Source organism: Falco biarmicus, chromosome 5 (assembly GCF_023638135.1).
Source record: "Falco biarmicus isolate bFalBia1 chromosome 5, bFalBia1.pri, whole genome shotgun sequence".
NCBI classification, from domain to species: Eukaryota; Metazoa; Chordata; class Aves; order Falconiformes; family Falconidae; genus Falco; species Falco biarmicus.
The window spans coordinates 17,543,182-17,557,951 of record NC_079292.1 but is presented as its reverse complement, the minus strand read 5'-3'; the positions used below and the strand labels follow the sequence as shown (position 1 = coordinate 17,557,951).

The following is a 14,770-nucleotide window of genomic DNA, read 5'->3' as shown; positions in this document are numbered from 1 at the left end:
GAAGAGTTCTTTATGCAAAAGATAAGCTTTCAGTATGCACAAAATAATTGCTGGTTAACAAATAAAAGCTGCAAGTTATTTAGCAGTAAGGTATTTTTGAAGAGCCTGGAAGAAACTCTCTGCTCATGTTTCAGCACTACCTTACCAACAAAACCAGAAAATGTCAGAGTTGATACCAATACAAGGATTTTTCAAACAAATAAATCAGAACAGTTCTGAAATGCATTAAACCTTTTGCTTTTGATTTGTTATGACTCCTTCAGAAAGCACCTCAAGATGTACTCCACATCCATAGTCCAGATGAATCTATGTTCTGAATATATATGCCCAGTAGTTTCAGTCATCCACTAATATTTAGACTTACAGCATGCTTACTTGTCTTAGCTTTACAGAAATACTTCTTTCCTGTTTACATATAAGCTTTTTACTCAGTTGTTCTAAACTTACTAAGAATTCTCTGCTCTAACAATAGTAAAATATTTGTATGTCACTGGTTCTGTTAATTCTAATGATTGGTCCTAGGCTGTTCCTCCCCTTCCTTTAGGAATGGTACCTTCCAGTCTCTCCATGTGCATGAAAAGTGACAAGCATGGGTCCCCATATTTCTACTTATTGGGCCACCCTAAAGACACGGTTTGTAAACTCTGCATGTTTATCTTTCTAATACGCTTTCATTTCTTACAACTGTTAATAGTCTTTTCCAACTTTTTTCTTACATGCTAGCTCACTTAATAGTTTCTGCAGTATTCAGCTTTTCTCTCATAACTGATGGTCTTAGATATCTGTCAAAGCAGCTATGCATTTTACAAATCTCTTTTAATATCCCAGATAACTGGTTCTTCATGTTACACTGCTGCTAGTGCAAGAAACGCAGCCATAGGTCTGCTATATATCTGCTTTTCCTCGTGACAAAAGTTTATCCCCTTAATATGACTTTTCTGTTAGAAAACCTTAAAATTTTGAGAATCAAAGCTGTATTTTCCCACCTTCTTACGGCACTTGTCTTGCAAAAATATTAGTAATGTGAAGGTGGAAGTTAGGTGCTGATTTTAAAGAGTATTTATATGCAGCCTCTTGAAGAAATAACTAATGTAAAATTGAAGACTTTTTGGAACATGCTGTAAGGCAATAATCGTTTTTTAAACCCAGCGGTTACCCTGAATTTACACATAGCTTGAAATCAAGTGCAAAGTGCTATTTTCTACATAAATCAGATCCAACTGCACAGATTGTTCAGATACATCAAATTTGTAATACAGATTCATGGCTCAGAAATGATACCTGGAAAGCAAAGGAAAAGAAAAGCTTATTTTTCCTATTTTTTTATTGATTGCTGTCATCACAGAAAATGAAGAAGCATTCAGATGCATTCAGCCTGTCTGCTGTTGACTTTGCACAATGTAGTTTATTTGCTAAAATTATAAGGCCAGTCTCACACTATTGAAGTACACAAATTGGAAATAGGGAGTTTATACCCAAAGGTATCCTGCTAGCCTTTGAGCTTTGAGCAGCTCCTCCAGTGTGACGCCCACAGAATTCCTGCCTCCAGCACCCAGGCACTAAGCTATGCTTAACTTATCAGTCTTCTGCGTGCAAATCTGGGTAGTTTAATCAATTGCTTGCATGTGTTTCCAGTTACAGCTCATTTCCAATTTGTGTCTATAAACAAGAACTTTTTGAACACAGGCCTGTCCCTATACATTGCAAGTGCAGAGCTGGACCCATCTAGAGGCTAAAAACAGTACTGTGCTAAAAACAGTACCTGTGCGGTTCAAGCATTTATGTCATCATTGGAGACCTCCTAGCAACAAAGAAGTTCCTGCATTGTCTAGAAATCTGAATTGATCATTCCTTGTATTCTCACCTTTCTTCTGCTTTGTTCTTCACTTATAGTAGTCCAGAGAGATCATGAGGTTAAAAATCCAGGCTGACATTAGGGCCATTTTGAAGTCCCAATTGTCAAGCATAGGAAGTTCAGTGAACTGCAGTTCCACTACAAGTGTTAGTATATTTATAACCACAGCTTTCTATGCATCATCTTCATTTCCCCTCCTATAGCATAATGGACAAAGGAAATAAGCCTTTTTTCCTGAAATAAGTAGAAAAATAAATTCTCTATAAATACAGCAACAGTTAGTTTTGCACAGTCACTCAGCTGTGAATGGTTCTGATTATTTACTTGGCAGGAAGTGTTAGGACAGATTTTTTTTTCCCAGTGAAATATATCCAGAAAATCAAAAGCAATTTAGTTTGGGTCAACACCAAAACTGAAATACCTGATTGATAAAAAAATAGCATCACATCAAATGAAAATATATGTGTTATACAACGTTTCCATTTCAGGTGGTTTTAATGAAAGAGTTTTGAGGGGAAGGATTTTCCTAAAAAGCCGGTTTTTGCAATGGGGCTTTTCCCCACCAAAATTGTGGCTGTGCTACCATTCATTAGAGCACTAACCAAGGATATAAGTCAAATTTCCTGATGTAGAACAGGTATATTGACCATTCTAGCATGCCTTAGGAGAGACCCCTACCAGAGCGTTGTAGTGCAGTCTGTTATGAGTCTGCATTTCTCCCACAGGAATTGTTCCATTTTGTATAAATAATCACTTACAGAAGATGATCAGCAGGCTTACTTGAAGATAGACAGAGGTGCAGATGCTAGAAGGTGGTTTAGAAAGTACATCCAGATCAAGAGATACGTGCCTGTGCTTCCTTGCACCGTGGGTTTGGTAGCCCTTACTAGTGACCGCTGCATTTATATTTGTAGTAATAGATGAAAAATTGGGAGCTTTTACTGTGGTTTTATTGACTGAATACAGTTAAATCCTTCAGAAACTTTTTTCGTAACTCTGTTACTATGTCTGAAGTTCTTATGTGTGTCTAATAAATGTCTAAAAGCATCTTGGCCTGTACATTTAAGCTAGATACTCCTACCTGTTCAGACTACTGATCAGATAATCCAATTCATCCTATTTTTAATGCTTATTTTATAACTCTCTAGAGCTGAGGTTGGGTGTTATTTGAAACTTGAACCACCCCATGTATCATTCATCTGCTGTGAGTGCAAAAATCGATAGTCATTTTGGAAAAGTGCCCTTTCTTTTTGTGACCACCTTGGTGGAATAGCAAACATTCATTCATATTCCTGCTGCATATCTAACACCACTTTCTTATTTCTAGCAATACCGACTTAATTTCAGGAACCTGTGGTGTGTAAAAAAAAAAAAAAAAAAAAAAAAAAAACCAGATAAAAAAACCTGATAAAATGAATCAATATAGTGGTTAATAAAATTGGTCTAAAACCATCAGGCAATTTGAATATGGGCTCCCAAAGGTTCTAGCTGTTTTATTGCTATGGGTAAAAACTATTCAAGGACAAAATTGAATATTAAAATTTGTTTTACAAACATGTCTTTAGTATTTAATAAATATGTAGCAGCTGGCAGGAAAGTAGAACATCCTTCTGTTAAATAACAGTCTAAGTGTATGTATATGTGGGTATGTATAGTTATTTCTGTCTTACAGCAAATTTCTATTTTAAAAGATATGTAGACCTTTTACATAGGTATCCTTTGATATAGCAATAGAAAACACAGTTTTGAAAGAAAGAGGGACACAGGAGAAGACTTTTTCAGGTTTGTGGCAATGTTTTTGAGCTTCCAGGGAAGTGAGACCTTTTCCTTACTTTTTAAATGCAAAAATACTGAGTCCTTTCCATAGTCCTAAACATTGCCTTGGCAATTACACTCCCAGTGGCCTTGGCCAGTCCAGCTGAATTCCCTAACCCACACTTTCCCCATCTGTATAACAGGGATAGTAATATTTACTTACATATCTCATGGGAGTGTTATGGGGATTAATTATTTAATGCTTGAAAAGCACTTTAAAGATTAAAATTCCTAGTCGACTACTCAATGTTATTATTAAAGCAGAACCTTACTAATCCGCACGCATTCTAATCCACACCAAAATTGGCAGTGTCCTCCCACATCTGAGCAAATATTTAGTAATAAGGCTGTTGAGCAAGTTCTCTTATTACTAAGGCTTAATTATCATAATATAATATTCTCGAGTAGATTTACTAATATGGTGTAAAGTGTAGATAATTACAGCTAAACTACAGTGAATAAAACAGATGAACAAACATTGTCCCTGGTTTTGTTCACGTAAACCAGCAAGCAGACTTACCAGCCCAAGGAGGGAAAGTTCCACCCACAAAACTTTTTCTAACTTTTTTTTGTGGCTTCCTGTATTTCCATCCACTTGACAATATTAGAAGACGAGCACCCAAAAGACAGGGCCTGAAAGAACGCAGCCATCCCTCTGTCTCCACAGCATCAGTTTTTCATTTCTTCATACAATCCGGATAAATAGGAAATCTGGGAGTTCAGTAACCATAGGATTAAGCACAGTCTCCTGCTGTTGCAGTGTACCAGCCCATAAAATCCCTCTCCTGCCGCTCATTTTGCAGTCCTTCTCATTTGCAAATTTGCAATGGTTCCCCAGTTGATGGCAAGACTGCATCGCTCCAACTTGTTCTTAAACAGCGTTAGCTTCCCTACACATCTGTGATGGTGGTATCCGTGCAGTATAGACCTACAGATCAAAGGGAACAGTATGAAGGCACAAACCATTATTCCTGTAGCCTGTCCCAGTAATTCTCACCACGAAGGCTGTGCAATAACCGCTTCAATGGCTAGGCTCTAAGGGATCTAAAACCAGTTCCACGTAGAATTGTAGAATAATTTAGGTTGGAAAAAGATCTTTAAGATCATCCAGTCCAACCATTAACCTATCACTGCCAAGTCCATCACTGAACCATGTCCCTAAACACCACATCTACACATCTTTTAAATAGTTCCAGGGACAGTGACTCCACCACTTCCCTTGGCAGCCTGTTCCAGTGCTTGACAATCTCTTCAGCACAGTCGGTTTTCTGCAATGGCGTGCATTTCTCCATAGGAGAGCAGAGCCACTCTTATATTTCTAAGTAAATTGTGATTTGAGGTCACGCTTCATACCCTTTAGAAGGACGTGGAAACTATTGTGTGTCCTCCTCTGGCGTGACATGAACAAGAATATTTTATCTGCACACCTACAAGCAAAGGCTCCATCTCCAAGAATATCAGCTGAACTTCGGATATCATGGCTTTGAACTTATGTATGTGATCTTTTAATTGATCTGTGATTATTCAGGTGTAAAAATTCTGGCTTTTTAGCTTGCTTAGAAGAATCCATAAACAGCCATCAGCTCTTTTAGGGACAAAAGCACAGCCATGAAAGTACAAAAAAATGATGCAAAAGTACAACAAGAAGCAATCAAGTTGTATCAGAAAAGTCTTCCAGCAGCCTGAGCTATGATACCCAAGACTAAATTAAACTAACAGGGCCTTTTATGACCCTCATCGTTGGCATCAGAAATTCGATAAGTCTAAATGATCACATAGAGAATGACATAAAAAAGCTGTTATTCTAACTGTTAGAGAGGAGAAGGCAAGCGTTGTCCGTAGAGGGACTTGCAGTTGATCCCGCCTCTGCTCTTCTCGCTCTGCCATCCCTTGGTGCAATTCCCGGCTGCTGCTTTGTGACCCGACCACAGGGAGAGGTTAGCAGAGCTCACGGCCCCTGTCAGATTTCTTACAGCTTGTTACTCCTTGCTTGGAAAAAAAAAATCCCTCAGAAAATGAAATGCATTTTTTTCACTTTGACAATATGATGTAACTGTCACTCTCCAGGCAACGCTTAACAAACATGACCTTAGAGCATGTTGTATTTTGTTGAGCTACAGCAACACATATGCAACCCTGAATTTTAAACATCTGGGTTTTCTAACAACATGTAGTTTGTGTTTACTCATTAGGAGCTGAATATTACAATGTGACATTCATTCATTCGTGCACTTCTCATTATACAGATTTTAGAGAAAATTGTCTCAGCATCCAAAAGATACTGGGTACCCACAACATCCCCCACAGTAAGCGTGGTCCCAGGGTCAGTGCTGCACCTTCAGTGCCCAGCAGCCTCCAGTCTGAAAAGAGTTTGCTAAAGAGAGACTAAACTAATTCTACAGCTTCTACCCTAAGCAGGATGGGATTACTTATTCATGAGCTTTGTAAATAAGGATGCATTCCAACCAAGTTATGTGTTTTGCTTAAGATCCTGCTGAGATCTTAAGTGAGAACCGCCAACACTTGGCGCCTGCCAGAAACAACTTTCTAGGGGAATTTCATATGCAGCCAAAATGCTCTGAATTCCTCACTTATTAAATACATTTTATATATTATCTACATACCTTTAATAATGACAGCTATTTATTGATCAGACAGGATGTGATGCTGACTGTTAATGCCCATTTTAGCTGTGACAATTAATAATTTTAATATTTAAGTTTAATTAAGTGTGTAATATCCAACTCTTAAATTATTCAGTCTCTGCAGAATGTTTTTCATTAATACCACACATTCTATTAACATATTTATGAACACCTTTTATGACTTAATGTGGTTTAATTCTATTAATAAAAACTAATTTTAAAGTCATTATCTTTTTTCATTATACAGTAAGTTGCAGTGTAGATTTTCCAGCTCCAGCATGGCTCTGGAAGAGAACTGAGGTTTCTGCAGCTTCTACTTTACTGCCTGACCACACAGGAAAAATAAAACCTTCTTTACTGAAGGTCCTTTTGCCTAAGTAGCTCTGATCTGATAGATAATGCGAGGTGCTCAACACTTCAAAAAGGGTACCAAACTGCCTGGAGGACCTGGTGAAAGCTCATGTGTGGTTAGAGCAACGTCACTCAAGACCAGTGCTTAGGGTGTCCGTAGACTTAGCACTGAGGCAGCAGTGAGGAGCTCGCTGTGGAGGATAAAAGCACTGTACATTTCAGATGTTTACATTATTAGTAAGTAATCCTGTAACATTTATGCAGATACATTAACTTGATTCAAGGAAAAATCAAATTTACCACGTTCACTTAGATTAGTGATCATGATAATTGGTTTAAATATTATGGATAAGACTGTTTACTAGATGCATATCTACTGAATAAGCTAAAATGAGTGATAAATTTGTACTCATAATCATCTGACCTTAAGATAGCCAGAGGACTATTACAGTAAATTAGTAAACTGATTTACTAAATCAATTTACCTTTTCCAGGTCTGAAATATAACCTGTTTTAAGTGTGGATTTTGGTTATTTTTCCCCTCTCCCGTTCTGGACTTTAAGTAGTTTTTTGCTGCATAGAAAAATTACCCTTTTTTATTCTTGCTCTTTTAAGGGCAGTGTTAAAATTTTGTCAGTCCTGTTGTAAGATGTGACTGACGCTGGAGAGTGCCAAATGATGCAGAGCTTAGGCATTATTACAAAATCCTAGTGAATAGCTTATGCCAGTGATTCGTATTTAAGGGTGAACAATGGCAGGGTAACCAGGAGAGGACTAAAGCAGCACCCCAAGAACATCCAAGTCCTGGAGACAATCCAGTTCACCTGCTCTCCAGGGCAGAAACTCGGACTGCTTCTGCATTCATTAGTTATCTCCCGTATTAACCTGAAAGGTCTCAGGCTACTTGCAGTGACCTGTGCTTGCTAAAATGGGCCTGCTGTGGGGCGGTGAGTGTAGATCTCTGTGTCCACCCGTTCAGCTTTGATACCCAGCCTTCAAAAGGGCTTCTGGAAGGAGGTCCCCAACACTGGTCGTGCACACATTCAACAGAAGAGCAGACATGTATTTCCAGAGGTCTTCTGAGACACCTCTCTCTGACTCTGTAAGGCTATTAAATTATTATCTCAAGTGATTAGGACAGTAAAATAGTGGTGAAGCAGTGCCATAATTAAACAGCTAACTGAGGGGAAGGGATTTACGAGGATGCACTGGGTATAGCATAGGATCAGGAACAATGCAGAATAAGAATAGGAACTCTTCAAGTCAGATCAGTCACTTCCCATGTCTCTTTGTTAACCATTTTTAAAGAATACATTACATCAAAAATTGAAAAGTGCTTTCATCCATAGTACTTTCTACAGATTAAAGCCAACACAAATCAATGTGTGTGAATCTCTTGTTTCAAGAAAGCGTTCAGCATTTTTCTAAAGGGTTTTTTAATTTTTTCCCTTGCAATATACAGTTTTGCCCTCTCTGCCCCAAGTTTAAATTTTCCCTTTCTCTCTGTTCCCTTAACTCCAAAACCAAGCGATATCATCTCCTGCGCTTCTGCAGATTTGGTCTTCCAAGCGTAACTAACAATCTGCTCTTTCTGAAGTGCATTTCAATAATTCTCAAATTAGATCTCTGGACATGAAAGCACTTTTTCTAACAAACCTCCATACAGAATAGAGAAATGGTGATGAAAGTGAACATTACCTGACATAAGATCATTCAAAGTCTCATCAGACGGCCCTTGCAAGGACTCTATGACACCATCTCTGCTGTAAAAGTATTTCAGGAGTCTTCCATAATATCTAGGTTAAGTATGCAATGGAAGATGGATATAATGAACCCAAAGGAACTAAATCGTAGCTCATCAGTAATGATTAGTAACATGAAAAGAGTACTCTGAGAGCATCAGAGTATCGATGGCACTGGGAACTGAATAAAATAGGAAGTAGAGCTGTGCTTCCTGGTCATTGGAATAGGTCAATGACTGAATTTTCTGGATGAAAATTAAATGTTTGAAGTTTACAGAGAAGTTCCTCACTTACCCTCCTTTACAGTCACATCTCTTCAGTTCTTGCAGATACATGCAGAAGGCCTGCCACCAATAGCTCCCAGTAGTGCTCCCCTTTTCCAATATTAGACCAGTGACAAAAATAGAAATGCACAATGACTTTGGTGACAGAGAGACTAGGCTTGCCATTGTTTCACACTCCAAACATCAGTCCTTCTTAACTAATCATTCTACTTTTCTGAAAATGCGAAGTACCAAATTCAGAAGTAAAAGATGCAGGGACTCTCAGATGCGTGTTTGTTTTCCTGTAATGTTTCATGACTTTGCTAACTCACTCTGGTTACCCTGACCAACCATCCTCAACCTTTGCGAAAACAAATGTGCAAAGCCAAAAAACCAAATTATACTAGAAAGCAGGAAAATTCCACTCTTAAGCAAAGTTACATTTACAGGCTACTCTAAACAGTCAGAGTCACCGTGACAATACCAAGTACAAACAGGCAAGCAGTATAATGAATGTGGGTAAATTAAGATAGCAAGAAATTAGATTAGTTTTTCATTGCATCGGAAAAAAGACTTCACAGTACCAAACAGATCACTTAACTGCATGAGTAAGAATGGAAAAGTAGTTCAGATGCCAAAATGTCTGAGTATAGCCTGGATTTATTTTTGTAAATGTATATGGCATGTATATCATTTCTGTACACAGGGTCAACATTTTTCACCTATAGCACACTGCTATCATAGCTTAAAAAAAAAATCATAAGGGCAGTGCTAACGATGAAAAGGCTATCCCACCTGCATGTGGCCGTGGTGACTGAGCAAAGAAAGGGCCACATCACAGCAGAAGGAGCCTAAATCCATTGACGTTTATTTCCAGAGCTGTTGGTGTCTAGGGATCTGAACGTGGATAAATGCAGTGGAAGGGGAGCCAATCAAAGTGCAATTTTGTGCCAAGAAAGTGTAATTTGTGAGAAAGTATTTGCATGGCACTGTTGAATACTTAACAAGAAGTGCAAGTTTATAGCCAGAAGTAGAAGGAGCCTGTAAGGTGGAGGCAGAGCCCCTTGCCACTCACTTTCCAGGAGAGGCTGGGGAAAAGGGTGACAATAGCATGTCACGTTTGCATGAGGCTGACAGCTGGACAGAAGGTACCAAGAGCTTTTCTAACCATCAAAACCTCAGAGAATCATTTATTTCAGGAGACAAAGGGTGCTGCATGCCTGGGTTGTGGAGGCTCCAGGATGAAAGATTAAAGATTCTTTAAATATTCTGAAATATCCCTCCTTAGAGAGCATTAAAGACAAGCTGCAGGAGACCAATGCAATCAGGAACATCACAGACATGTCAAGCTATAATGAGAAAGAGCCAAATGCATTCCTGGTGTAACACTGCCAACATTAGTGAATACTCACCAGGGGACAATTTGTCCCATTTTTGTTATTAGCAGCATCTGTAAGAACTGTTTGCCACCTTCTGGCAATACGTAATTTCAGAAAAAAGTAGGGGGGGAAATAAAGCACCATATTTTTTATTTAATCAAAAACGCTTTGATTCCCTAGGATAATAGTTCTCGGAAGATATGAAAACAGCTGCTTAGACATTTCAGGAAATGTTTAATTCAGACTACTGAAAGTGCTCAAAGCTTTAATATAATGTTCATTTTTCACATAATTTGTAAATTAAAAAGGCATTGAGATTTTATTGTACTTAAGTAATAAAATGTGAAGCCTTTTTTACTCTTCACATTACTACTAAATATAAACTAAATTAATATTAGTACTTTATGGTTAATTTTATCTGATGAAAAATCCCACATTATTATTTAAAATGTTTGGATGCGAAAGGAGAACCTAGTCACAAATCCAAGGTCTAACCTCTCATGACCTGAGATCTTGGCAGAGCAGATAAGCACAGCGAGACTAGACTTGACAGACCCTTACAAGGGCAACCTGTAAAGAAAACACGAGCGTTGCAGGAAATTAAATGTATCAGTAGGCTGAGCTCTTTCCCCTGACTTAGTACCTAGGCAGCGCTCAGAAAGACAGGCAGATCCTTCTTCTCCATTAGCAGTAAAGCCAGGTTTCATTTGCTGGTGGTTCAGGTGTCAGCCATCAGCAAGCACTGGATCCAGGTGGAAGACTAGGCTTTGTAAGAGCAAGTAGACACATGAGAGTAGTACCCTCATTTCCACTCCATTGAACGTGTGTAAGCTGATGTAGCAAAGCCAACAATTCACGTAAATGGCAGTTCTACCTCAAACAAAAAAACATTTAGACAGAGAACTTCTGCTCCTGATGTTTTCCCCTTGTCACTCGTCCTCCAAAATGGCTTTCATCTCCTACTTGTCCTCCTACACACTCAAGTGTCTGTGGTGTCTCTTACTCAGTTAGCAATTTGCTCCTTGCCTGGGAGTTATGCAAAACAGGTTGTAGGTGAGTCACTCTTACACATTCCATGGAGAAGTGCCGCCAACCTGCATGACAGTAGCTTGTGGAAACTAAAAGCCACCCAGAAAACACCTACTAAATTACACAAATCAAATGCCACCACAGTGATAGATTATAGTGCTGGTCCCAGCTCGTTTATCTTATCTAAATTAGTAGGTCAAGGGAAATTTTCTCCCTTCAAAGAAGGGAGGAAGGCATCTAGTAGCCTTCAGTGAGATGTATACCTTTGGAAAACAATTTCTCCCACTGTAAGGATATCCATAGTGATGAAGTCAGAAAAAAATTTAAAACTACATCACTAAATGTCTCCAGCAGTTTCAGCTGAATGCAGTGTCCTTCACTTCTGCTTGTAAATTGTTTGGGCATTAGTAGTTCACACTCTATTAAACAAATGCTGTCTTCCGTTCATCCCAGAGGTGGGGGGAGAAAAAAGTAAAATCATGCTCTGCCTGGTTTAGTACGTTTGCAAAATGTTTTGAGATACTTTGAAATAACAGACAGTAAAAGCAGGTTATGTTCACAATTAACACATAGGTTTTATGTAAAGCTTAGAAATGACAGAAAAATATGTATTTGAAAGTATTAATAACTCTCTCCAAAATGCAGCTACAAGCTCGGAATAAGCAAAAAGAGAAATCATTAGTTTAGTTGCTCTACAGAATAAAATTTTGCATTTTCCTCCTGTTTATATTTGTTATGGAAAAGCAATCATTTTACTGCTGGTTGATCAAGTCCAAATGAACCCTTATGGCTTGAACACAGCTCTTTAAAAGGTTTTTCTTTTGAGCAACAAATTACATACATTACTGCACTTTGCTCTACTCCAGTAATTTTGGTATTTTTCCCATAATGTTCAAACATTAGAAGAAAGTCAGTTCCAATGCCCTCAGATCAGTATTCTCCTCACTAGCCGGTGACATACTGCAGCAAGGGCTTGTTGACATTAACATCTACCAAGGCTGAGGATGACTCATTTCATCTGAAGGCAAAAGTGGTTTAGGTTGGGTTTTGGCTATCTCAAATTGATGGTACTTAAACTTTATAGAAAGTAATTTCGTCAAGTTCTTACTTGCAAGTACTATATGGCCACAGAATATCAATGACACAGTTTCATTGCAGGGCAGCTTTTTCCCCCAGCCACTGGAAACACAGCCTATATAGGTGCCTCCCCAGCCGGGCAGCCAGGCACTGCATATCAAGCAAACTGCAGCCCAGCTGGGCTTCTCCCAAGCCAACCTTCCCTTTAAGCTATGGCTACAAGTCCTCTGGCTTAGTTGGCCAAGTCGTCTTTTCCTGAGGGTTTTCTGGGGGAGAGGCAGAAATCTGGTAATGCATATAGTATTGCACGTCCTAGTTTACAGATATCTATATATAATCACATGTAACAAATACATTGGTTCACTTTTGATGAAGTAGATTCTAACGCACTACGATTTCTCATAGCAACGTTTGCTGATTTTTCCCTCCCCGCCAAGAAAGAAAATAGAAAAAGAAAAAAAAAATCATCTAGGGGAACAGTCCATTAACAAATCAGTTCTCTCTAGGGAATCAAACAGCAGGCCACTCACCGTCAGGTGTCCTCCCCTGAGTGTCTCACAAATAACCGGTACAATATCGCCCTTAGTGCCTCAGAGGAACCGCAAGAGGTGTTTGTCACCCTGGTGTTGAATGGTGGCCACCTGGCTTGTCCTCCTGCAGGAGAAACAGCTGATGTGGGCATAGTGGCACATTTTGCACAGAGGCAATCTTGTTAGCGGAAAGCATCTTGCCTCTCCAGGCCATTTGATGTTTCCACTGGTGTCCAGCTGATACTTCCCAAGCTATTTCTGTAACTTCAGGTGCCCTCAGAGCTCTGGTAATGGCCCGCTGCTCCTCACTGCCACTCAGTGAAACACAATCATCTCATGAACAACTGGGGAAGACGACCATAATTAAGGCAAATAGTTAGTCAGGCTAACACTCAGCACCACCCCTGTCCTGGGGAGGTGTAACAACGCTGCAGAAAGCACAAACTTAATTCTCTAAGGCCCGAGGTGGCTTGTTTAGTGTGAGCTCAGGCACCTTGCTGGTGCACACAAGCAGCTCCATGCTGCCCAGCAGAGTCCCAGGACAGTTTCAGAGAAACAGAGAAAGCGACTTGGACCCCATGCAACGTCCCTGATTCAAGTGTTAACCAAAATAGGATCCCCTGGATTTCAGATCTCAAAAGAGCCTCCCCCATCAGCCCATGGCCCTGTACTGGGGGGGCGGCACTGAAGAGCAGAAGTAAGGAACAAGCCCATCGAAGCAGATGCTTTTTGGAGGCAAGTTCTTAAAAGCTGATCACTCTACATGCATGAGGCTTTCTTTTATTTTTTCTTCCTCAAGTGCCAAGCAGGGAGCAGATGGTACATTACTCAGCCTTAACTGGAGGGTAAGAAAGTGTGATTTAAAAAAAAGAAATAAATTCAGTTGAGACCCTCAGCCCATTTAGATCCTCAGCTCAAAGTTTATTTGTCTTACACAGAACTTGTACTTTCTACCCCTCTCAAATGCTAATCCTCTCCACACATATGCTCATTATGCAAAAGCATATGACAAACACCATCTGGGAAAATAAATAGCTCCTCAACCAAGCACGCTGCTCCCTCCCTTTACGTCACCCACCTCACTATTGTCTCCCCTATTTTTATCTGCAAGACGGCAATCACTCAATCAAGCTATTAACTTAAAAGTGCCGTCTCAGTGAACCAAGCTGCAGATCCCGGGCTGGGCAGTAAAAGCCATTCCATTTTTCGAGATGATGTACATCTTCATGATAATTTGAGAGCAGCCAGAGCACTAAGAAAAATAAATGTATCTTTTAAAAGACAGTTGCTGTCGCTGAGATACTGGTCCTGACCTGCAGAAGTCCATGCTTGTTTTTCAGCTAGGAGGTTACATTTTCTCCCCCATGAAATATGCAGCTCTTACCATGAGTTCCACCTCGTTTCCATGGATTCCTGAGATAGTCCTTCATCTCTGACGGATTATTGCTCATACCGTTCAGAGCCAGGCAGTGGTGCTAAATAGGGAATGACATTAGCCAAGTTCAGTGATTTCTCTAACCTCAATGCAGACGGGTAAAAATAGGAGTCAGGCTGTCATTAGTCATGATGGATTCATTGTCTGCCGGAACGTTAATCAAAAAAAATGAGGACCGTGTATGCAAGAGAAAGGCATCTCAGAATATTCTGGTTTGTACCAATGGATTAGGAAAATCATCATGATTCAGCAAAAGAGATGTCTGTTTAGCTAAATTAAACAGGATCTACACCATCCAACCGTATTGTGTTGAGGCCAAGTAACCAGGAGAAAAATTCAAAATGCACAGCCAAGCTCCTCAGCAGCTGATGCTATGATATAAAGGCAGAGCTTTCTAAGTATCCTGTAAGAATTGTGGGGCCATAAACACTGCAATATTATATCTGTTTAGAAAAATATGAGACAAAATTCAATGATGAACTTATCTGAGCTACAGATTCTTGTCAATTATTATATGCTTGTAGGGACATGTTTAATAGATGGCAGAAAGTCCTTCTCATTTGTCCTCAGAGACAGTGCTGATATTGCCTAGCCCAGAAATACATTATACAGCTACAAAAGAGGCAATTTGATTTCATGAGCACGTGCC

The 14,770-nt window shown here is 39.5% G+C and overlaps 1 protein-coding gene across 12 annotated transcripts in view; it reads left to right on the top strand.

Annotated features, from left to right (window-relative positions):
- MAGI2 (membrane associated guanylate kinase, WW and PDZ domain containing 2) overlaps positions 1–14,770 on the top strand; it is a 755,552-nt gene that overhangs the window by 737,445 nt on the left and 3,337 nt on the right. For 2 of the 12 annotated variants that reach the window (XM_056340981.1, XM_056340979.1), the window contains one exon: positions 545–633. The exons of 9 other annotated variants lie outside the window; for them this stretch is intronic. In XM_056340981.1, coding sequence (XP_056196956.1) covers positions 545–633 — 89 coding nt within the window. Of the gene's footprint in view, positions 1–522; positions 634–14,770 lie in introns of all 12 variants that reach the window. One more of the 12 variants, XM_056340980.1, reaches the window with a different exon arrangement.